Genomic DNA, 25,802 nt, shown 5'->3' on the forward strand with positions numbered 1-25,802 from the left:
ATTGAATAATCCTTTTTGAATATATATATATTTTTTGATTGTTCAAGCAATACAATACCGTATTTCAGTTGAGTACTAGAGTAAGTTAGCAGTGTTGGGGGTAACTCATTACAAGTAATTTGAGTTACGTAATCCGATTACTTTTTCAAGTAACTAGTAAAGTAACGCATTACTTTTAAAATGTACAACAAAATATCTGAGTTACTTTTTCAAACAAGTAACGCAAGTTTCTTTGTTTTCCCATTTATTGACTGACAGCTCTCTTTTGCCCATGTTGAGAGAAATTGAAGTGCAGAGGCGTTGTGTGTAAACATGATGGTTATTGTAGTTCTAGACTAAATGTGAGCGTGCATCAAGTAAAATTGATGGTCCATAGCGTGCATTTACTCATCTCACTTGAACAACAACAAAAAAAAAATCAATATTCCTCACAATGAATAAAATCAGTGAAATTCAGAATCAGAATACTATGCAAACCCCCAATAACTAAATATGTTAAATAAAACATTTTTTTTATGCATTTAATCTCACTTTATTGTCCATGTACTTACTAGATACAAAAATGACTAGATCTTTTTGTTTTTATTGGTAAAGTAAGTGTTAAACTTTTTTCTCCTGCATCCTATTTTTGTATTCTTGTCACAATTCTGCAAGAGATAGGATCCAGATGCAAATGAGCAGACAAGGGTTTTTTATTAACAAGACTGAAAACTTGAGACAGCAGAGAGAGTGAAGCGTGAACCACAGTTCAGACAGTAGGGCAGGGCAGACGATTCATAAAAAAAAAAAAAAAAAAAAATAAGATCCCAGAAATAAAAAACTGGATTTGCAAAAGAAAACCAAGACTTCCACTTGACAGGAAAAATAAGAACTGAAGAAAATAACTAAAAATAAAATTCTAAAACAAAAGAGAACTCAAACTAGATTATAAAGCACAAGAGCAAAAGCTCTGGGACAGCTTCCTCCGCAGCGGGCTCTGGGACAGCTGGAGTCTGGACCATCTGAATGAGGTCCTCCTTGACCACTAAGCAAGGTGCCTCTTGGCTCAGACCATCCTGGGCCAATGGTTTAGGAACCTCATAACTTAGGTCCTCCTGGACCAATGACTTGGGAATCTCTGAACCTGGGCCCTCCTGGGCCAATGGGCTAGGGGCTTCTAAAAGAAGGGTATTTTACTTGCCAACATGGGGCCTCCTTTACCTCTGCTTCTGAGGGCATGACAATTTGTGCTCGACTGGCTCAGGACTGGCAGGAGCGGGCTCGACTGTCTCTGGACTGGCGGAGCGGGCTCAACTGGCTCTGGACTGGCGGAGCGGGCTCGACTGGCTCAGGACTGGCAGGAGCGGGCTCGACTGGCTCAGGACTGGCAGGAACGGGCTCGACTGGCTATGGACTGGCAGGAGCGGGCTCGACTGGCTCAGGACTGGCAGGAGCGGGCTCGACTGGCTCTGGACTGGCAGGAGCGGGCTCGACTGGCTCTGGACTGGCGGAGCGGGCTCGACTGGCTCTGGACTGGCGGAGCGGGCTCGACTGGCTCAGGACTGGCAGGAGCGGGCTCGACTGGCTCAGGACTGGCAGGAGCGGGCTCGACTGGCTCAGGACTTGACTCGAAGGTGGGAGAGCAAGTTGGTCACTGCAAACAGACTCTGGAGGTACTGGGGCAGGCTTGACAGACTCAGGGATGACTACAGAAAATTCACCAGTCTCTGGGATGACTGCAGTGGTCTTGATTGACTCTGATTGAGAAACTGTAGGAACGTCTCAGCCGACACCCGGCAGACTTGACTGGATCTGGCATGGCTGGAACTGTCATGGATGGCCCTGGGGTGACTAGACTTGACAGACTCGGGAGTAACTAGGATGGACGTGACAGACTCTGAGACAACTGGAAAGGACTTGGAATCTTCTGCAGGGATTGCATTTACTATGACTGCAACTGACTCCGTGGACTCAGAGACAGTGGTCTGGGCTGCCCTCCTCCTTCTCAGTCTACGCTTTAAAGTTGGAGTCAGAGAAAGATCTTGTCACTGCAAGCTGACTCTGGTGGTGTCAGTATCTGCCAGTCCTAGCGGTGATGCAGATAGTGGGTGAAGTTCCAAAAATCCAAAATTCCCAGTTGCTTCATCTCCCACTGTGGCAAGGGGTCATCCAGGCAGAGGTTAAAAGCAACCATGAGGGACGCATCATCGTACTTAATGCCTTTACCCATAGTCCAGAAGAACAGGGCAAAAGGCTGCACATCCAGGCCCTGCTGGCGAAGCGATAACATCCACGCTGGAGTGCCAGTCTCTCTTGGGCAGTTATGGGGGGAACTACACGGATGCTCATTGCTGGGTCCTGTGTTGGCCGATTCGTTTTGTCACAGTTCTGCAAGAGATAGGACCCAGATGCAAATGAGCAGACAAGGGGTTTTATTAACAAGTTAGTACATTCTTCTTATCAAGAACCTCTTACCCCCACTGTATAGGGTCCTTGAGTTGCTAATATGGTTAGCAGTTTTTAGGGCTGTCAAAACATGTAAACTAAAGACATTGCTTTCATATGTATGATATAACATTTTATTGCTATTATTTTATTTTATTGACAACCCTATTTATAACAGTAAGACATAACCCCATTTGTTTAATTTTGTCAATAAAATATTTCTTATATATATCTTTTTCCTTGTATTGTACAAACTGTTCCAGGTCCCGGGGAGTAAGCAGGACAGTAAGCAGTGAAAAACTTAGCAGCAGCTTTGATGTTATCAAAATTTCAGTTTGATATGAAATTTTATGATTTTAACTAACCTTAAGTTAGCAGTAAATGAGAGAGAGAGACAAGAGTTAGTGGTTGCTTAAACAGTCCTCTTTGTTGTCTGATCTGAGGATGTGCTTCAGTCGCCACGGTAACTCTCTCAACTGCCACCCAGAATTCAGAAAATACAGCTGAACTGTTCAGTGCAAACTCATTATAATACATTCAAATTATTTAAATTAAAACGTTTGTATACTACATGTACATAGAAATATATGCAGATAAAAAATTATATATATACAAATAATTTAATATTTTTGTGACCCAAACTATTTGTAGCGTGGTCACACTCACAATATGTTCAAGAATGGTTTGTGTTAACCGTCAGTGGAGTTTCTCCTCATCATAGTCACACTTTGGTTTGTTTTCTGGGAGCTTTAATGGCACTATGCTCTGTAAATCATATTTATTGGAGAGAAGAAAAGAAAACGGGAAAAAAATCACTTTAATTTAATTGAAAATGTGTTGGGAATAGATGGTGTAAATTCTGTCAACATAATACAAGAACATATTTCAATAATTTGCTTTGCTATTAGAACAATAACAATATACAAGCCCATTATTTAATTTTTGAGGGAAAACACACATCACAGTATTTTTCTCACACAATGGGTCCTTTACTGAAAATGAATAGCTGCCTTTTATATTCCTCGCAACTGAATCCATATATTTGGGGGACCTTGGCATCAAAAAGTTCGAAACCCCCTGTTCTTTAGAGCTCCAGCACTTAGATTGTTTAATAAAAATTACTAAAAAGAATCATTTAAGACACTTGTCAACTGTCAAACCATTAAAAAAAATCTAAATAGAATGTTTGTATTTAAGAATGAAGAGTTAAATATAAGTAGCAGAACAGTGGAACACTCTTGATCACTTTTGCTGGTTCCATCAAAAGAAAGACGAAAATGTTTGTAAATCTGATGGGAATAAACTTCCAATATGCTCATGTATAGACCTTTGACTATTAGCATATGGTTGAGTCCATATTGCAGCTTATTGCAGCCAATATCCACTCACTTAGACCCTTTTAAGTTTTTTTTTTTAAACAGTTTAATAATAGCAGGCAGTCTGTAGAGGTGTTCTAACTAGAAAAAATCTGACTTTCTACCTATATGTGACTCAAAGCGGTCTTGGGTTCTCCTCACTAGTGTCTTAATGAAGTCGTGGGCTGATTATCTTTTCTTTTTTGCGGTATGCGTCTCTAATTGCTAATTTGTTCAGATGACATATTTAAATGTCAATCAGGCACCACAGATCAGTGAAAGTCTAATTATGCAGATTTAGTTAACATGCTGTAATTATAGGAGTGAATGGACAAATTAAGAGGAAATTTAATTGGTTTCTCTTAATGGAACCATCTCTCTGGCATTATCTGCATGTCTTCAACCATATTTCAGCACCATAAAGCTACTGCGGTACAATCTTTTTAATCATTTAAATGAAAGTTGTCATCCAAAACAACCATTACATTAAAATAGCAAGAACACTTGCCTGTAGACGTGAAATCTGTAAGCGATTGTGATGGATATTAAAACTAAACAGGACTCAAAGTACACAATTGTATATTCCCATACAGAAAAAAATAAATAAATTTGAAATATATTTTAAAGTGTCAAAAATATATGTGGCATATATTCCAAATATATTGAAATATATTTGCATTGTTGTTCACTTATATTTATCATTTTGAAATATATTCTGAAATATAACAAAAATATATGATGTCAAGTGTGAAATATATTTACATTTATAACATGTAATGTAAAATATATGACAAAATATATGGTCATAAAATGTTTAGCTTGCTAAAGAAGGGTCGAAAATGTATTTTGATCATAGTAATTCCTCTACCTTTTCCCCTATACACAACAGTAGGATACCATATTTCACTACTGTATTATGACACACAGCTATAATAAATACTGTACTTACATTTAAATTACTGCAATGTAAAATGACAGATAGTTGCTTTCCTAGGACTATTAGGCCATATTAGGTGGCACGTACCTAACACTAAGTGCAATTATTAGATTTATTGTTGTTTTATTGACATCTTTCCTGAAGTCATTTAAATATTGAAAATATGCACAATATTTATGATGCAAGTATAACAGTGACACTCCAACAGTGAAGTGCAAGTCTAGTGAAGTCCAGTGAAGTGAAGTCTAACACTGCATACACACACTATTAAATAACTGTATTCAATTCTGTAAAAATGGGGAAAAAAACTCTGCATTCTGTGTGTATATTTATTTTTAGGCCAATAAAGTCAGTTAAGGGGCAGCTGTGGCCTACTGGTTAGGGCTTCGGGCTTGTAACCGAAGGGTTGCTGGTTCGATCCCCAACCAGTAGGAAAAATGTGGGTGGGTTAAGTAGAGCACTGCTCTCTCCCATGCGCACATCCACGGCTGAAGTGGTCTATTTAAAAAATAAATTGAAAATGTGTTGTTTGTTTGTGAAGATGTTGACTTTTTAAATTTACATATATTTAACTAAAATATATTTATTGGGCCAATTTCAAATATTTGCATATATTCCAAAAATATATTCTGAAAATATATTTCAAATACATTTCTTTTGTGTGTATATATATATATATATATATATATATATAGCATATGCAATGTTAGCATAACACATAGATGTTTATTCAGATCTGTTCTGATGTTTTGATTCTCTGTTTCTGCCTCTGCAAGGAGAGATGAACCATAAATGTCAAAAACTGTGATGATATGCATTCAAATACATCTGCCTGCCAAGTCGAATTTAGTATTTACAGCTGACGAAGCGTGTTTTAATTTGTTCATATAAATTGCGTTGGCAACTCAAACCACCTCAGATCTGGAATTCCAGCAGTTCAGCATTACTTAATATAATCTCAGGATATTTAGCGTATGCAGTTTGTGAAGTTTTAAAAAGTCAGATATTTAATTTTTTTTTTTTTTTTTGTACTTTACATTGACAAGAATGTTATTACAGTTTTTTTCAGTCGCTAACAAGCGTTTGTCCAATCAGTGTTCACATTTTCAAAACTCTAAACACAATTAGCACAGCATCGGTCTTTTGTGGCCATACCATTCACACATTTCTTGTCGTTTTCACACAATATGCAGTCAGTGAACACGTTTCCATAATGCTTACATTTTCTTAACAGACAATCTATACCTCCCAACAAAATGATGGATTGTTTTTGTAGTATTTACAAATGTTAACACACAACATCCCACAATAGCAAAAACAATATTCCAAACCTTAGATACAGTATGGACTGCATTTATTTATTTACCATTTACATTAACTTTTACCATTTTTGTAAATTTCATGATTTTAGCAAAATGTGATTTTGATTGCTAGCAAAATGTGTTGCTTTTGAACAATGTCATGAAGAAACAAGCTTTTCGAGTCCATATGCATCTTCCTGGAGTAATGATGCTGAAAATTCAGCTTTTCATCACAGGAATAAATTACATTTTACACAATTTATTACATGACATACATATTTTTAAACAGAAATCAGTTATTTCAAATTGTACTAATATTTCACAATATGAAAGTTTATAAAAACCTCTGCTTCTGCAATGATATCAGTTCAAAAACAATATATCAGTGAGAGTCAAGGAGCTACAACGACAATATGTCCAGGTATAGTGTACTGTATATTCAATTCAATGTCCAGTTCTATAAGCTTTGCACTTTGCAAGTAGGTAACCTACACAGTAATAGGTTACAGTACAGTATACAGTAATGACATGATTTACATAAACTTTGTTTTGAGAGTTATGGAATTGGAGGCCAGCCAGGCCCCTCATGAATTCATATACATATAGATGAGGCAGGATTCAATCTGGCCAAAAGGCGTCAACCTGGACAAAATGTAATGTGAAGGTGGAAGGTTTATGACCTGGAATGCTTATGAATGTGAACAGAACTGTACATGTGGACAGTTCCCAACCAAGAATTTACAGTTTTTTACGATTGCTATGACAGATTTTTCAATACATTTAACAATTTTCCAAAACTCTTAACACAGTTAGCACTACATCCGTCTGTGTAAGCTATACTATTAACACATTTCTTGTTGCTTTAACACAAAATGCATACAATTAACACAAATTTAAAATGCTTGAACTTCTTTTACACACAAGCTCAAACAAGACCAAAACAATGGATTTTTACTGCCAAATTTACCAATGCTGTAACACTGTATGTCAGAACAGATAACACCATGTTCTAAACCTAACCTTACATGCTAAAGTCAAAGTAAACAGCTGCTTATATTGTGAATTGAAACACAAATATATCCCCTGTATTTTATTCTGTTCTTACTGAGAAACAGCTGATTGAATTATGCAAATAATTAGAAGATCTTTTTATTTTTTTTATTCTTCTGCTTTTTCTGTTCGTATATTTTGTATTTTCACATCATTCCATTGCTAGTGAGAAACAGCTGATTGAAGTTATGCAAATATGGGACAATGTGGCATTCCACCATTCCCGTCTAGTCACAGCCTGGTTTGACGCCCATCAGAGGATGATGACCATTTTCCTTGCCCCTTACTTCCCTTTCCTCAACCCCATTGAGGAGTTTTCTCAGCCTGGAGATGAAAGGTTTTTGACCATAGTCCACAGGACCAAATGTCCCTCCTGTATGCAAAAGATGCTGTATACCAAGACATCACAGCTGAACACTGCCAGGGGTGGATAAGGCATGTTACTGTAAAAGATTCTTCCCAAGATACCTTGCCAGGGAAGATATCAGGTGTGATGTGGATGAGAACATGTGGACAAATGCAGAAGACCGGGCAGATTAGAAGATGACCTTTTCTGTTTGTATATTTTGTATTTTCACATACAGTAATACTGTAAATGGCAGCTATATTGCATATTTTTGTTATCTTGCAGAAATGTCCTGTTGCAAATAAAGCCGTTACAGCAGTAATTCTGTCTTCTTTTTCTCATAAACCATACATTCCATAAAGCTACTCTAAGAAGGGTCATTTATTTTGTTGTATTGAATTTCTGCTGCAAAAAAACAACAACAAAATGCATTTACATTACAAACAAAACAAAAATGTAGAGAGACTTCAAAAGAAACTGCAGTGCAAAACACAATCTATGATCAATACAATATCTATAGATATAATAGATATAGTATAATATACCTATAGAATAATATGTCTGTTGTATAAGGGCAGACCTGACACATATAAAGTAATGCAGTTTCTGTAATTCCATCTGATGTTAGTGTTTTTTATGACATTGTGCTATGATTGACTATATGTTCCTGGTGGAAGAGAACATGTGTTAATGTTTTGGTAGACATAGTGTATTGTGTTAGTGTATTATTGTATTTTGAAAATTAGTTTTGCAGTTTAGTTTATAATGTGTGATTTTGAGCATGAAATTAACCGTTTTGCCAATTGTGTGTTTTAGGTGTGTTGGTGCGTTAAGAGTTTAGGAAACTTGTTAAATGTATTGAAAAATCTGTCATAGCGATTGTAAAAAACTGTAGTGTAAAACGGTGGATTGCACGTTTTGCATGCAAATACCTGTAAAACTGAAACATAAAAGTCTATGCAGTTTTAGTAATGTCAACAATAGCCAGTATTTTGAAACCTGGTGTACTTTGATTGAGTGCATGTACCTTGTGAAGTGACAACAAGTGTTGTTCTTTGACAGAAAAATTTCATTTTGAGTCAGATTTCCAGTGTTTTGGTAAAGTTAGTGTGTGCAGAGAAACATGTGTTCTGTTTTGAAATGAAGAGTTAGTATATATTTAACAAAATGTGTTTTTGAGAAGACAATTAACCATTTGGCCAATTGTGTTTTGTAGGTGTGAGTCTGTGTTAAGAGTTTAGAAAAAGTATCTGAAGTATGGGTAAGCGCTTGTTAGCGATTGAAAAAAACTGTAAGAGAACAGAATATGAATAAAAGAGCAAGGCACAGCTTTAGACTCAAACCTGTAGAGCCCACATGTGCACTAAACCACTGCATCATCTCATTTGAATATTCATAAAACCAGCCTGTCTCAGGAATATTGACTAGGTGACAACATTTGCCAGTCCTAATTGATTTGTTGACAAGTTAGATTAGCACTTATGATTGCAATGTTTTTCTCTAAAAGAAAACTATGCTCATTTTTGCCTAAAATACGTGTGGTGGAAATACAGTACTTAGAATATTGATGTTTTTAAGGTATTGCATGTTTGTCATGTTTCCCTGACTGGCACATGAGTTCATTCTAAAACTACTCCTGCTGGCATGTGCTGATGAAGGTTACGGTGCGATCAGATCTCCTCTCTCTCAGCTGTGATGCTTACAGTAAGAGCCGAGCTCAAGTGACACACACTCATCTATTCCAGGAAACTCTCTTATTAAAGTCAGAGTGTGTTTCAGGACATCAAAGATCTGATGTCATGACTGTTCACGTGTGTCAAAGAAATGTAATTTGTGTTATGTGTCATATAGCTAATGTAACGTTTGTTGTTTTACTGTACCATGAGCTTAAAGTCAATATGAAACAAAATGTACACTGTAAAAAAAAAAAAAATCCGTTAAATTTAGGGTAAAAAAACGGCAGCTGTGTTTGCCAGAAATTTACTGTAAAAAATACGGAAGCAACACTTTAGGTTTTACAGACTTAATATTAATAATGACTTGTTCTTTTTCACTTCCAAAAACTGGTATTTTACTGTAAAATTACATTAAATGTACAGTTAGATCTATCACAGTTATTCACCGTATATGGTACAAAAAAACTATCTGTTAACCAAATAACAGGTTTCCAGTGTAGCATTTTTACAGTGTGTTACTGTTAAAATCATGATATTTTTTATTTATTTAATACATGTTTGACCTAATGCTTCATTTCTAAATATATAAGCATTGTTAGTTATTATGGTTAGTGTTCAGGGCCCCGTTCTTTTGTGTGTTAGGGTTAGACTGCTCTGTTCTGATCTTGGAGTTGTTGTCATGGTAACAGATCCGTGAGCTCCAGAGGAGGTTTGTTTAGAGTAGACAGATTGTGGCTTTATTAGTATAGGTGATACTAGAAGTTTGTCCCAGATGCTGCATCCAGTTTATGAGAACAATTTGTTACCAAGGACAGTAATCATTTAAAATGATAATACATCTCTAAATGACACCATATCAAGCTGTACAAGTACTTGACATTACATACAGTGTTTGTGTAATGATCAATGTGATCAAGTGCATATATCGTTTATAAATGCACTGGTTCTGAAGTCTCATATATTCACAGAAAATAACTTCTGCTTTGCAAAATATAGTGGTTAAGTATATGTGTGTTATACTTATAATATGTGTTCATTTAGATGTAGTAGAAGTGTGGTATACTGAAAGAAGTATTACCATATCTCATAGGCTACTGGTATTAAATTGAAATTACACTATGATTGTTAGTTCTTTCTTAAAAAAAAAAAAAAAGTTAAAAAATATATTTCTTTATGGAGAAAATGAATGAGATTTGTCCTTCCGAACCCTCAATTCCTAATAATAAACTCCCTTTAAAAAATTGCTAATTAGTGGTGCAAGCACTGAAGGTGTTTGTACTGATTTTCTTCTTCATTATTTTTCTGTCCTAAAAGTGTATGGCTGTCAGAAACCACAAACTCGGCAGGATGGATCACAATCGTGCAACGTTACTCAGGTGCACACCTGTCCGACATTAGGTGGCGCTATAATGAGGCAGTTTGCATGTTGGATCACACCAAATTGTTATTTCCGCTAAATCCTTGAGTCAAACCCTACAAAATGTACATCTCCGATTTCCGCCTATAAAATTTTACCGTCATGGATTTTCTTAAAAAGCTACCTACTTAAAAAACTCCTGCTAGGCTGTTGGTCCGATCTTCACCAAAGCAGCTAGCAGTGCTGGCAAAAAGTCAAAGCATTGCAAATATATAAGTTAACTAATTGGTCATGCAACGCCCATTTTTATGAGTTGACCTATATCTGCTGAATGCAATGTCCAAGCATTACGAAATTTGACACACAAATAAATTTTTTTTTTTGAACATTCTGAGGGCGCACACCAAGTTTCGTAAAATTCCGCCACAACAACAACAACGTAAAAACATTATGGGTCCTATCATACGCAATGCAGCGCCAGGCGCGACGCAAGTGTTATTTCTAGTTTCAGCCCGACGCAGTTATCATTTTCACGTCCTGCGACACGTTATTTAAATAGCAAATGCATTTGCGCCTATTTGTGTGCCCATGGGCTGAAAACGAGGTGTGTTCAGGCGCATTGTTGGCGCGTTGCTATTTTGAGGCAACTGAAATTGACTGCGCCATTGACCAAAAGAAACCTGGTCTTAAGTCATTGGCGCAGTCTTTTTTTTGTTGCCTAGAGCAGGACCAGCTCTCTCTCTCTCTCGAGCACGTTAGTAATGTGCGCCTACAGGTGGGTCCAACACGCGCGTACACTCTGCTTATTACGTACACAGGGCAGCAGCACACAAACTAGCCAAATATAAAAAATAAAAGGATTACAATATAAAAATTATTATAAATAAATTAAGCGTTCAGTCTTTCCGCTTGCAAATTCCACCATGTAAATACGAATCCGCCATGGCGCGAGCACAACTGGCTTTTAAAGGGAATGTGAGATGAGACTCTGATTTTTTTATTGCAAGTTACGCTCAAAACACACCCATTACTCATTAAGAGAATAGGGACAACCCTTTTAGACCATGCGGCAGGAGCGCCGACCATTTTTCCCCGTGGTTAAACTAACAAAAGTGGATGCGGACACGCCCTAAGTGCACTTAAGCCATGCGCTTTAGACCATGCGCTTAGATTGTTAAAATAGGGCCCTATAACTCAACAATCGTATGACCCAAGGAATGGAAAATTGGTACGAATCTTCTTTAGTGGACTTCCTAACATATCATCTAATATATGTAAAAAATAAATAAACATGGCCACCAGCAGCCAATCCAATTTTAGAAGCTAATAAAATATATTAATAAATATAAAATCTGTATATCATAAAATGAATATGTTTACAGAATATTTGTGAAAATCAGCCACAAAGTGGTGCTATTATAAGCAACTTTACATTTGAGCTTATAACTCCATAACCGTGTGTGGAAGAATCAAAAATCGTATTTCTTCCAAATGCTTGCTTTAAGCAGGAACAATATTTAAAAAAATCTATGATTCTTTTTCTTTATCCACCACTCTAATTTGTTAAAAAACAAAACAAAAATCCTTTTACAAAATCCTCCTAGGGTGTTTGTCAGATCTTCAAACTTCTCAAAACATCTATCATCTACATTATATTGAGATGAAGGCAGTGGAATTAATGCTGTCCAGTAGAGGGAGCCACATGATAAGGAATCTTTATTTTTTTTTCCCAATCGGTTCCCATCCCTTTAAATAGAAATAAATTCATTTATCTAGTTCATTTGTATAAGTATTGTGTACTAAGAGTATAGTTCAATTTAATTAGTGTACATAGAAATCTGTTAAATGTTTTCATTTATCCTTCCCTCGCATCCAGTAACAAATCCTTCCCTCGTGGGTCAAAATGACCCCAAGCCCTAAAATTATTATTTTATTTTTTTCCCAGAAAGCTTATTTTATTTCATTTTGATACTATTTTTTCTATTTTGTAATGCATTTTTTTGTGTGGAGATTTTTTTTTTTTTCATTTTATTTACCTTTTAATTACTAGATTTAATCAATAAATAATAAATAAATAAATAGTAATTTCGTAATTTAAGCAAATTCCTCTAATTCTTTCAACTTAAATTCAAAATAACTAACAATTTCATGCATAAATCTTTTAATTCAGCTCAACATATTTTACATTGGGTGTCTTTGCCGACCTCTTGTGGAAAATGTTTTATATAACATGATGTTTCATGACTGTTGCCACTAGATGGCCTTATAGCATTATTTGGAGCAAATGAGCTGTTCCGCTGGGCCCTAAAGTCAGTTATTTTTCAATATGCAAGGTAATTTAATTTTGAGCATTTTTAGGTTTTTCTATGTGTACCGAAGCATTCCTCGCATTCCATTCATTTCTAAGGGGGTCAAATTGACCCGCAAGGGAAGGATTTGTTACTTTTTAAAATTTAACCACAAAACTCCTCGAATCCATTTACGGTAATTTTTTTTTTTTGGTGGTTCAAGTGCGACAAAAGTCCTAGGGTCTTGGACCCCTCCGATGAACACTCAATTTTTCAAAATGTCAAAAAATATATATATAATTCCGGGGAACCCGATGGAAGATTGAGGGTTAAATTTAATACACACCATTTTTCACTTTATTAGACATGATTACAAATATCGCTGTTCGTTTAAAATAAAGAAACAATTTTGTGTCTTTATCCAGATGCTATATATTATACAATTTCTATAAAGACACTTCTTTACTGTTGTGGTATGAATAATAAAAACAAACTCTTATGTGTTAAACGACAAGCATAAGGATAGAAGGCAACACAAATAAATTATAAAAATGAAAAGGATAAACAAGGGTTTGAGCTACAAATGATGTCTTCACATTGTCCTGTGACATTCTATGACATGTAAATGTAAAATATGAGTCCTCACATATTATGATCACATGGCACGCCTTACAGCTTTTTAAACAGGGGTATTTTTTTTTACTTCTCTTTTAATCTCACAGTAAGAGGGATTGATTTCCTTTAAAAGTCAGTTGCTCTTTTGACACCTGTGTTGCTGTAACCCGTTCCATCAAACTCTAAAAGATTCAAGATGGACTTTGCTATAAAAACCACATCATAAGATGCATTTTAATTAGATTGCTAATGATCCACATGGGCCATTAGTGCTTTGACCATGATGATTGACTTTTTTTACGACCATATTAAAACAAACACCAATGAAATATTAGTCACAACCATGTGAAACGAAAGCAAAACAATGATTAAAATGCTGGAAAATCTCCAAATATCCTCTGTTCAAAATGCTTTTTGACTTCCTTCATAAGCACACACATCAAGCAGAAGAAGGTTTCCAGTCAGTTGTAAGTAAATGCACTGGACTGCCCTTTCTGCATCACATTAACTTCCACATCACATTCCTCCTGTCCTGAAAGCTGATTGGCTCTCATCCCTTCTGTCTGGATGCATATGCCACAGCCGCAACTCCTGATTGGACGGCAGGGCAAAGCAGTGCGTGAGCACGCTGTAAAGCTCCAATGGCATTGTGACTTGTGTTTAGAGGATCGAAGGGGGCGGAGGGCGCACCACTGGGAGGTTGGATGGGGGTTGGGACGAGGACAGGGTGGAGTAAAACCCAACTAGGATCAAAATGATCAGCTGTTAAATACAAAACACATTAGTATGTATGCTCATTCTATAACTTTAGCTGTAAATGAGTAATAACATTAATACATGTTCAGAGTTTTGCTTCATTATTGGAGCAGCTGAACCAAACTATAGAAGTAAACAGTAGATTTATCTTTAGACGCCAGATTTCATGTAGCAAATTATGTTAGCAACAGAAATATTTTATGATAAAGGGAAATGTGAAGTAATGCAGCAAGCACTATGTTACTGACTAATAAAAGCAGAACAGAGGCCCATATTTGCATTTTAATAGCTGGAGGGATTTGTGTTCATTTACGCGATGTGGGGGTTATACAGAGGTCTGTGAGGGTCTATGAGGGGGTTGTGTGTCTATACACCCCCCAAATCATTCATACAGATCACACTTAATCATAATACACACTCTCTTTGGTCTCCTTCATAATCAAATCAGATCATTTTAATTCAGCCACAGTGTTTGATTTACATATAATTTATTGCTAGAATAACATATACATACTAATGCAGAATCTAATAAACTTTGCATTGTGACTATGATTATTTATGAGAATATAAAACCAGTACCTTACCAAAATGTCAGATTTTTTTCTATTAATTCTAGAAGTTTTCAAACTTTTTTTGTTTAGTTATTTTAAAATGAAAATAGTATTTAGCTAAAAAAAAGGTTATGCCAATCAATTCGATGCCTTTGTTTTCGTCGTCTCCATAGACCAAAATAACAGATCAAAAAAACACATTTTGCACAATTTGAAACAGATTTTCACTGGAAGAAATTCCATTCATTTGCCACTAAAACTCAACACTCCATAATGAACTTTTTTCACTAAATCTGAAAATACGAATACGAAATACGAATCTGTAACTGTCAAAGCCACCTCATTACTGATTTTCTGGAGCTCAGCTTTACAACTTCACAGACTGTCAACATACTCTCAACAGGTAAATGATTTCTTTCTTAAAATGTGTTAAAAAATATATATATATATATTTCCTAACAATCATGTCTTTTTCTCTTTTTAGTTTAACAGAACATGTAAGTGTGAGCAGCTCTGTTCAGTTAAGAATACTTATCTTCTCTTATCCACAAAGCAAGTAACAGAAATATGGAATTTCATCCGTATTGTTTGATTTTTATGCCTATAGTTCTGCTGGTGCTATTGGTTTATGTAGAGAACTGCGGGAGCGCGCATGACTCCATGACTGAGGGAAGCGCGTGCACGCGACAGAGGAAGGGAGAGTTCTTCTTTCACTGCTCCATCCGGGAACTTTTCCGAATTAGCATTGACAACCGAAGCGCAACTTTTTCCCCAGGCAAAGTGAAATCACGCCGCGCACTCGGACAAAATATAGTTCCACATTTTTCAACTCAAAGACTAAGAAATAAAGCCGTACGTTACGGATAGGTCGTTCAGGCGTTTGCCGTGTGGATTACGGAGTGAATTTACGTGACTGCTGGAACCTTTAGGTCGCTTTCTGAGCACTTTTGTTTATACTGGCGTAAAGTGGGTGATGAGTCTTACGGCCAGTAAAGAAGCGAGAACTTGCTGTGCAGCCCGAGTAGTTCTTGCGATTGTTATTGTTGCTTTTAAAATATTTGTATTACGCCACAAATAACGCGGATCGCGTCGAAAGTGGAGGAAAAGTGCTTCTGAAGTCGGAATATGGAGCTACAAGGCCTTCAAGAAGCACTCAAAGTAGAAGTCCAATGTCATCAGGTAAATAAAAATGGCATTTTGTTCAAGCTTTCCTGGGATTCTTACGTGAATAAAACGCTATAAGACGGACATCAGCCGTGTTCGAACGCTTTAATTCGGGTGGAATTCGTAGCCTTTTAGAGTCATACAACGGTAACATTCTTTCGCCTTTATGACGCCATAATCACTTTGAGCGCATATTGTTAAAACGTTCTTTGATGCACTTTCACGCGTGCGGCGTGTTTTTAGCGATTTGCACTAATAATGCGGCGGTTTTGTGTAGCGATCGGGACGAGACTTGAATATTTATGAGGTTCAAACGGACTCGCTGCTCGCCGCTTTGTTCCTCCCTCACATCCTAACTTGAAACACTTTCAACGAAACGCATTTTCGTTGTTTTACTTCGTTTAGAAACTAGTTGCACTAATGAAGCGGGACCCACAGGTAATTCATTTTATTTGAAGCGTTGAAGAATGGGGCATTTACATTGGGGCGAGAAACTTTATCGGCATCACTAGTTCTTACGGACGTTCTCAACGCTTTGTCCTTTACGTGACTTTGCCAAATAACACAAGGGGGGTTTGTGAAGTTCTGAAAACATTTAGGTTGTTTTTGGGGAAGAATCGTGTTGATTAAATGTGTTTAATATTATAACGGTGAGCTTAAGAAACAACTACATTAAAGGCAAAGCAGAATAACTGCTTTAAGTGGAAAAACAAGTAATAATTCATTTAATAGGGATTATATTTGGCCTCATGAATGCATTAAGCGACATTTTGGAAACAAATCCCCCTTTCATACAAGGAAAAACACATTAAAAATACTATAAATTAGCTGGGCTCAGTGAAATCATAATAAACAACAACTGCTTTATGTGCACATGAACATCGTCTTGGTTCTTTAGTAAATTGTAGCGTCCATTTTTAGTAGGTCGACATGTTTCCAGAGAGTTTGTGAAGGAAAGTTGCTCACTTCCTCGGCCATGTTGCATTAAAACATCGCTGTCCAGTGTGTACCTAACCTCAACGCACTTATTCGATACTTTATCGACAGTCTTCCCGGTGGGTTATATTTCTTGGTCACATGACGACGTGGTAGAATTTGATTCGATCTCTGCAGTTCACTTTCACTTTTTTTTAATAATCGCGACTCAAAAAGCAAGGTCATCAATACTATAGCGTTCCGATAGCAATTATTCATGTGTTCACTGGTAATTCGTCTGCTTGGCCTTGGTTTGTTGGTTTGTTAGACACAAGCTCTCAATCCTTCACTGAATTCGCCTGTCAGAATGACTGAATTTCGAGTCCGTTCGATTGTGAGTTTCAGTTCGTAACGCAGTTTCAGCACCTCGGACAGCGGCGCGCGCCTGCATTTCAACGTGTTTTAAATGTCAAATGTTGCCACTGTGTGAAATGTTTGTTGTGAGGCTTTTTTTTGGTGTACCCCAGTTTGATAGTGGAAGCTTCCATTTTGTGCTGAAGGGGTGTTGGTTTCTTCCTAACATGGAGCAAAAGTCTGCAGAGTTTCTGGCTGGGGGGAGGGCTCATTCATGGCCATTCTGGAGAGGGGGAAGGGAGGAGAAAACACTAGTCAGCATCACACAAGACACTACACACAAGCCTCTGTAGGCCTTATAACACTCCTTATGAGGTTCTCCTAATTAATAGTGTCTATCACAGTTTAAATGCTTAACAATACTAACTTATTCATGCTTAAGAGTCAAATAATGCAGTAAATACTAGAGGGAAAGCATTCAAATACATGTAAATACACATAATGGGCTACAAGTATGATATATTTGTTATTGTGTGATTATATCAAAGGATATACAGTATTATAAGGCACCGTGATGTCTCTATAATGCAATAATCATACCCATATATCGCATTCAGAGATCTAATTCCAGAGGTTTTAAAGTAAGGTGTCATAATTCACCGCTAAATGTAAACCTTTTAAAACATAAAACGTTGCTTTCTCAAGACATTCTCATGTTTAGGCTTTCATAACCCCAACAAAGGCTGTGACTTTGTAGTACAATTTATAATTTATTTAACAGTTTTTCCCTGTTTAACCATTAAAGTCTTTGAGAAGTGAATTCTAAATGTGTGGTACGTAGAAAATCCAGAATGTTGCAAACCTAACCACCACATTTATAAGCGACTGCTAGAAATATGTAACTGAAGATGATATTTTTGTCATCTGGGTCTGTACTACTGACCCATCCTCTTTCATATTTCACCCGAACTTTCATTTGAAGGAGGCTTGTAAATGAATGCAGATGATGGGAGGAAGCAAACCCTCCAGTATTTATTAACTGAGAACATCATAATTGTGTGAAGCCTTTGTAAGTATCTTGTGTTCCCCGCAGGGCAAAAAACTTTTATTCATATATAAATATCTGTCTTAGCTTGTGAGTTTTTAACACATATTATGCGAGAGGGTTTTGTATTGTTGTCTTCTTGCTAGTTGTTGCATCACTGATCCAGAAACACTCATAAACTTGCTGTAAGTCTTGAGCTTTGATTTGCTCAATTTTTGGTCTCTCTCAGGGCTCACAAATCCTTCCTAAACTGATCCCTGTGTGTGTCCCTTATGCACAGTGAAAATTAATTGTGCTGTTTTTGTCTTTTGCAATAGAATAAGGTTTTGCTTCCTGCAAAAATATCCCTGTTTTCGTTAGTTTGCAGTAAAACATTTGCAATGTCTGTTTATTCAGATTCATAGAGATGTGACACACATTTCCATGTGATAAATGAATGGTTCACCCAAAATCTCATTTTATAGAGACAGAAGAATTTGAAAGTAAATGTTTAAAGGTTGAATAAGTTTGATGCATTAGCACTTGTATTTCTTAGCTTGAAAGCAGTTCAGCGTTCTGTCCAGAGTGATTTATGTAACTCTGTCCCACAGACTGACAGCAGCTGTAATGTTCATATGTGAAAGCGTTAGGGCTGGATCGACGCGTCGACATAATCGATTGCGTAAATGAGTCGATTTGCGTTGAATGCGTCTAATCGCTGCGTTGCTTATGGTCATCCAATGATGGTGGCTCTGACTCTTGGGCTTGTTGAAAATCAACTGTTATCACAGAAATATTGAGCCCGATCTAAAGGGCAGGATTTATTTTTAACAGAGCCCAAATAAAATGGTGTAAAACTGAAATGGCACAGGCCTACCACAGCAGCACAACTTCTCAGGGCTTCTCTACCTCAAAACAACCAAACAGCAGTGTATGTATTTAGACTATTATAGTGATTTTTTTACACGGCACTAGAATACGGTTGTCAGTCCTATATTTTGTGCTTAAAGGGATAGTTCACCCAAAAATGAAAATTTGCCCATGATTTACTCACCCTCAAGTCATCCTAGGTGTATAAGACATTCTTCTTTCTGATGAATACAATCTGAGTTATATTAAAAAATACTTTATATTACAAGCTTTAGGCCTACAGTGAATTGCTGTTTCTGTTTTGAAGTCCATAAAAGTGCATCTATCCATCATAAAAGTGCTCCACACGGCTCCGGGGGGTTAAAAAAGTCCTTCTGAAGCAAAGTGATGCATTTGTGCAAGAAAAATATCCAAATTTAAAACTTTATAAAGTAAAATAGCTTCCAGCCGAATGAAAATGCACGCGCAACTTATGCGACGTACTGCTGATATTTAGGCTATTCCATGACTCACTACGCTATTTCTGATGTCATAGACGCAAGTAGACTGAGTATGTTCATTTGGCCGGAAGCTAGAATTTTACTTTGTGTTAAATATGAATATTTTTCTTACACAAATGCATTGCTTCGCTTCAGAAGGCCTTTATTAACCCCCCGGGGTCGTGTGGAGCACTTTTATGATGGATAGATGCACTTTTATGATGGATAGATGCACTTTTATGATGGATAGGTGCACTTTTATGATGGATAGATGCACTTTTATGATGGATAGATGCACTTTTATGATGGATAGATGCACTTTTATGGACTTCAAAACAGAAACAGCAATTCACTGCCATTATAAAGCTTGGAAGAGCCAGGACATTTTTAAATATAACTCCGATTGTATTCGTCTGAAAGAAGAATGTCATACACACCTAGGATGACTTGAAGGTGAGTAAATCATGGGCTAATTTAGATTTTTGAGTGAACTAGCTATCCCTTTAATACGGCTGTTTATACAGCATCCGGTTTTATACGAATGCAGGGGGTGCGTTGCCGCGAGACGCATGGCTCAAGCATACTCTCTGCAACCAGTTACAAAGCATTTAACGTAATTGTATCTAATGGATGAACTTACGCCTCGATAGGACTCATTTATTTAATAACTCACTGACAATCACTGTTAAACTTCACCGTTTTATTTTTGATATTGTCGCTATGGTTACTGCTATGGATGGTTAGAATGCTGTTGTGACTTGAGCTGTTTGATCATATGGGTGAATTAACATATTCAAACAGCTACTTTAATCTCAAGACTGAACAAAACATTTCAGGTTTCACACTTGTAAGCAGTTGCTGCTGTAAATCCCAAAAAGTGACTGTGAACGCAGCCGTAGTAAACGCCTATACTGCATAAACCTGATCTTTAGTCATAAATAGTATCATTAGATAAAAGTTCATACATAGATTAGTTATGTTTATTATTTATTGGTAAATGAACCAAAAGATGAATCGACTATTCAGAAAATAAACAATAGGTTAACTAGGAAAAATAACCGTTGATTAATCTGAAAAATAATCTATAGATTAGGCTAATCGATAAAAAAATCTTTAGTTTCAGCCCTAAAAAGAATCTGTGTAATTTTAAAAATCTATTATGTGCATATTATGTAATAAGACACGGAAGTGTAAATACCGATAACCCATAAAAGAAAATGGTCACCATTCACTTCAAACCTTTTCTCTCTTCTCTCTTCTCTTCAAACCTTTTCTCTCTTCCATTGAACACAAAGTCGAATGGACACAAATATCATATTTTTCGTATCCGTCTTGTGCTTTACAGTACCCATATTTTCAAAGCCAAATATGGATTGAAATTGAATTATTGATGTTGTGTGGGTTTGATTTATTCTCGTCTGGAACAGGATGTTAAAACTCTGGTACTTTTATGTGAGGTACTTTACTCGAGGAAATCACAAAGCATCAGTTGTGTAGATGTAGTGAGTTCTTCGTTTGTTTTCCCGTGCAGTCCTGGCCAGGACGCGAGTTCCTCGTTTTTTTTGCGTTGTGGTCGGGAAAGCCCTGCTAAATGATCCTGATGTTAATGAAGACACATGTACGAGCTCCTGGAGCTGGAGGTTAGTTTGAGAGTGAGATTACTGACCTGCTTTGAAAGGAATAGTTTATCCAAAAATTACAATTCCATAATTGTTTTTCCATATAAAAAGGACAAAAACTATCCATGACTTGTCCACTGTATTTCAAGTTTTCGGAAGTCGTATGTTAGCTAATAAACCACACAAATTGAAGTTGTTTTTCACTCTGCATTTCTTAAATCAAAAAATATCACAGGTTTGAGGTCAAAATCAGTGCTTGACATCAACCTGGCATAGTCCATATTAGGGCTGGGTATTGACACAAGTTACTGGCTGGATTATGTTTGCCTGATAAAAGTAAAGTTTACAGGCAGTGCCACGAACATGCAACCCTGATCTCACTGAAAATGTTTAATTTACTTCAAATGTTCAATTTAATTCACAGACTGAAAAACATTTTGTACTGTTTTCTAACAGTTTGGACTTTAAAGGTCCTGTTCTTCGTGATCCCATTTTTCAAACTTTAGTTAGTGTGTAATGTTGCTGTTAGAGCATAAATAATACCTGTAAAATTATAAAGCTCAAAGTTCAATGCCAAGCGAGATATTTTATTTAACAGAAGTCCCCTTTCAAAGCATACAGCGAACGGCCGGTTTGGACTTCATCCCTCTACTTCCTGCTTTAATGATGTCACTAGAACAGTTTTTTGACTAACCTCCGCCCACAAAAAAAGGGGACGTGGTCTTGTTGCGCTCCCACGGAGAAGAGGAAGAGTTGCGTTTGTAGAGTGTGTTTGTCGCCATGTCGTCGAGACGCTGTTATTTTCATGTAATAACACTGAGCGCATGCATCTCCACGTTATGGTAAGAGGCGTGACCTTTCCGGGCAACGTGCGCTAAGCTGCTGTCGAATCACAACACAGGAACCGCTGGCACAATCAGAACTCGTTACGTATTTCTGAAGGAGGGACTTCATAGAACAAGGAAGTTATCAGCCCGTTTTTAGGACAGTGAAAACAGCGGTATACAGATAAGTAAATTGTGTGAAAAAAGCGGTGTTTTTTTATACGCGAAACATGAACACATGTTATATTGCACACTGTAAACACAATCAAAGCTTCAAAAACACAGGAAAAACGGGACCTTTAATAAAGAGAGAACCTGCACTTAACCTTTTCACAGGCATTTTGTTTTCATAGGTCATACATATAATAATGTATCATTATAGGATTGTCTAGCAATATATCGATTATCACAGAATTGCTGTATCGTGTATCGTATCGTGAGGTACCCTGTGATTCACACCCCCTAGTCAATGCGGTATTTATTGTTTGAAATTCGTAATAAAATTGACAGAATTTGAAAGCTAATTCAATGTTTCATATCAGAAGTAACAAAGCACAAAGCTTATTGGGAGCCATGCTACAAAGTTTTGTTCATTCATCAGCTGAAAACATCATAGACCAAAAGATTGATTCTTGGGGTTTAAGAATTAGCCTACTATTGTTTTATCAAATAAAAATCGATTAAAATCGAAAAATCTATATATTTTTTTTTACCCAATCCTAGTCCATATGATGTATTCAGTCAATTTCAGAGCTTTAGTGGGTCATTTCCCAACGGAAAGCTTTCATAAGGCTTCAGAACACTTGAAATAATAGCATGCGAGCTATGTGGACTGACTGGTGCTTTAATGATGAGTTTTATGGTGTTTTACTATTCCACTATTTTATTCTGGTCATAACTGACTATCATTTTATGAAAAGGAGGATCATGAAGCATCTTCAATTGTTCTCCCTGTTTTTTGTACAGAACATTCAGATATGGAGATGAAAAAAGGCCTTTGGTTAAAACATGGTTTCGATTGCATCACTTCACAGGATATGGAAAATGTATTTTTTATTTTTTTTTCAGCAGAATATCAAAGTCACTAGATGTCACAACATCATCTAAACTACACGCAATCCATTTTTATCGACAAGATTGATATTTTTGCAAAGTTCATCCAGATTTGATTAGGCAAACACAATGGCAACACAGTCTGATACTAGGACAACAGTGCGAATCATTCATGTTCAGACATGATGTTTGAGCTCAGTGTGTGAGGTTATAAGACCTGTAGGAAAAAGACATGATGGACGACCAGTTGAAGCTTTTCATTTTAATGATTCTAGCAGTGTTTTTGATCTGTCCTTGTGTCTCATAGCAACACCGTCTGCGGTAAATCATTCATGCGGTTATTTCTGTTGATGTATTTCACTCTATTATTGTGAAACACTTCTAGAGCCATTCATACACAATCTCATAAGACATTAAATCATGTAAGTGATTTATGCCTTGCTTTATAATATTTGTGAAGCATTAAAGCCTTTCAGACCGAAGTGATCAAGTTTGTCATCATCTCCATTGTCTTAAAGACCTGAATCTGAAAATCAAGCTTTTAATGTTGTTTATATGTATATGTGGTGTTTTTAATATGCTATAAGACAAACTATGTGCAAATTCATGTCAACACATTACGTATTGAGTATTTTCTCCTTAAAACTGCAGTGAACCAAAGACAATCTCAAAAACACGATTTGAAATCGCTAGGTCACAAACTACCTTGTAACCAATCAGATCAATGTGTGAACGTCAACGAGTGCATCTCTGAGCTGGTGTGAGTGAGTGGAGGCGGGGCTAGTTTGCATATATTTATAGAACTTACTTAGAATTTACTAAATGAGGCAAGTGTGTAGAGTTACATTCAAGCTATTTTAAGGCATGAAGAATATTTTTTCAAGGAAAAAAACTTTAAAAAATGTCATTTTGGTGATCAAAGATGAGTTTTAATGGATAAAATGATTAACTACAGAGGGACTTTAATATTCTTCTTGAGATAGCAGGGCTTTTCAAAGACATGTGATCTGTGTGTCCAGTTGGAAATATCTCCAGATCCTATAAATTGATTTTTTTTTTTTTTTTACCTTATTTAATGAGTCTTCTATTTAAATATCATTCCAAAAAAGTATATGTTCTTATATACTGTAACAACACATGCCATGCAGCCAGTATGTACTCATATTGTGTCTTGTTAATGTAAATGTCATCATTTGTCATTGTTTAACTTTCTTTTGTCTAAGGAACAAAAATGGAGATATTTAGTAAAACAACAAAGCTGCTCTTATCCACAACTATTTCCAATTTGTCCAAATTCATACCAAATTTTTTTTGGGAGGAACAGTCCCAAGTGGCATTTAATGAGAATGTTCTCTTCCGTTGTAACTGTTGAATTTCAATAAGGAAGGGGGGGACATTATCAGTGAATGAGGACTTATATTTCTGTCTGTTCGTCACACAAAGCCATCATATAACATCAGAAGACTTGGAATATAGTGCCCAAGTCATATGGACCATTTTTATGATGTTTCTTTAATCCTTTTTAGAGCTTGACAGATGTGCTCACTAAGACCTGTAGTAAATTTCTCTAGAGTGCATGAGGCCCATTCCGTCACTGAGCGTGACATTTGCTTCAACGCTCTGGCTTTCTGTGCTGTGAGACTAATAAGGTAACGAGATTAGATCACGTTAGATGACCAATAGGATTACTTTGTTTGAACAAGTCAACGTGATGACTCTTGGCCCTGTTCCAAAACCTACTTACAGTGCCTTATAATATTTCGGCCAATTTTAAAGAAAGCATTGTAATGAGCTTGTGAAAAAAGTCTCTTGACGCAATTTGAAATATTCTTCAAATTTAGTACCAAATAATATATCAATACGAATAGCTAAACTGATCTTATTTCATGCCATACATTTATGTTTGTTATTTCAATGATAATGCTGTTTCAGAAGGCAACTGCCTATAATATACAGCGAGGCTGTTTAGTATTTTGGAACAGAACCCAACTGTCTGTTAGATTTACCACACAATTTCCTCAAAAGATGAAGTCTCAACTTGCTTTACTGGTTTTGATGTTCCGGTCCATTTCCTGCACTACTTAATATGATGGAATATGATGCCTGAATAGTTTAAATGTGTTTGAGTCAGCATTACTATGGCCAGTGATTGGGAAAAGGTCTTCATTTGATCAATAATTTATTGTTTCACAGATTCTGACCATCAGAAATATAGTAAGACATGTAATTTGCATGAACCCTGTTTATCTTGTACTTAAAAAAAAAAAAAAAATATATATATATATGACTCATACTACAGTACGGTGGCCCAGTACTGCACAACTCAACCAAATTGAAAAAGCAAACATAAGTTCACAGTGAGTAAATAAAGACTTCTGTAGTAAGTCAGTTGTGTTGTGGCTTAATTTCGTTGTGTTGTGGCTTATTTCCGTTGTGAAGTGAACTTATGATTGCTTTTTAAATTTCGTTGTGTTGTGCACTACTGGGCCACCGTACTGCAGGCACCCTAGAAGTATCCTGATCAATAATAGAAGGTATTAGTTTATGAATCAACTAGTAATAAATAGTAAGTTATTTGAACTTAAAACCTTATAGTTACCAACACAAATTTGCCAGTTATGGCCCTGTTTTATCTGTTTTAGGCTAGAAATAAACGGTCATAAATATTTAGGCCTAAATTTAAGATTTATATATTTGAATTGAGTAGGCCTATTTAATTTCAGTCCATTTGGATTGATGGTGAAGTGATGGTAAATATAAACCTGGTTGTTGTGGATTCAAAATGCATTAAGTTATTAGTACTATTACTGAAATCTTACCAGTTTTATTTATGTATGACTGACG

General features: G+C 36.4%; 2 protein-coding genes across 2 annotated transcripts in view; one reads left to right on the forward strand and one right to left on the reverse strand.

Moving 5' to 3' along the window:
• The window catches only part of nup50 (nucleoporin 50), a 46,573-nt gene extending 21,597 nt beyond the window's left edge, over positions 1–24,976 (reverse strand). The window contains exon 1 of the mRNA XM_084406759.1: positions 24,965–24,976. The gene's annotated coding sequence lies outside the window, so the exon portion shown is untranslated. The remainder of the gene's footprint in view (positions 1–24,964) is intronic.
• The window catches only part of phf21b (PHD finger protein 21B), a 54,694-nt gene continuing 44,236 nt past the window's right edge, over positions 15,345–25,802 (forward strand). The window contains exon 1 of the mRNA XM_084406757.1: positions 15,345–15,835. Within this exon, the coding sequence (XP_084262883.1) occupies positions 15,782–15,835 (54 nt within the window). The 5' untranslated portion in view covers positions 15,345–15,781. The remainder of the gene's footprint in view (positions 15,836–25,802) is intronic.

This window comes from Rutilus rutilus (assembly GCF_951802725.1).
Source record: "Rutilus rutilus genome assembly, chromosome: 4".
Lineage (NCBI taxonomy): Eukaryota > Metazoa > Chordata > Actinopteri > Cypriniformes > Leuciscidae > Rutilus > Rutilus rutilus.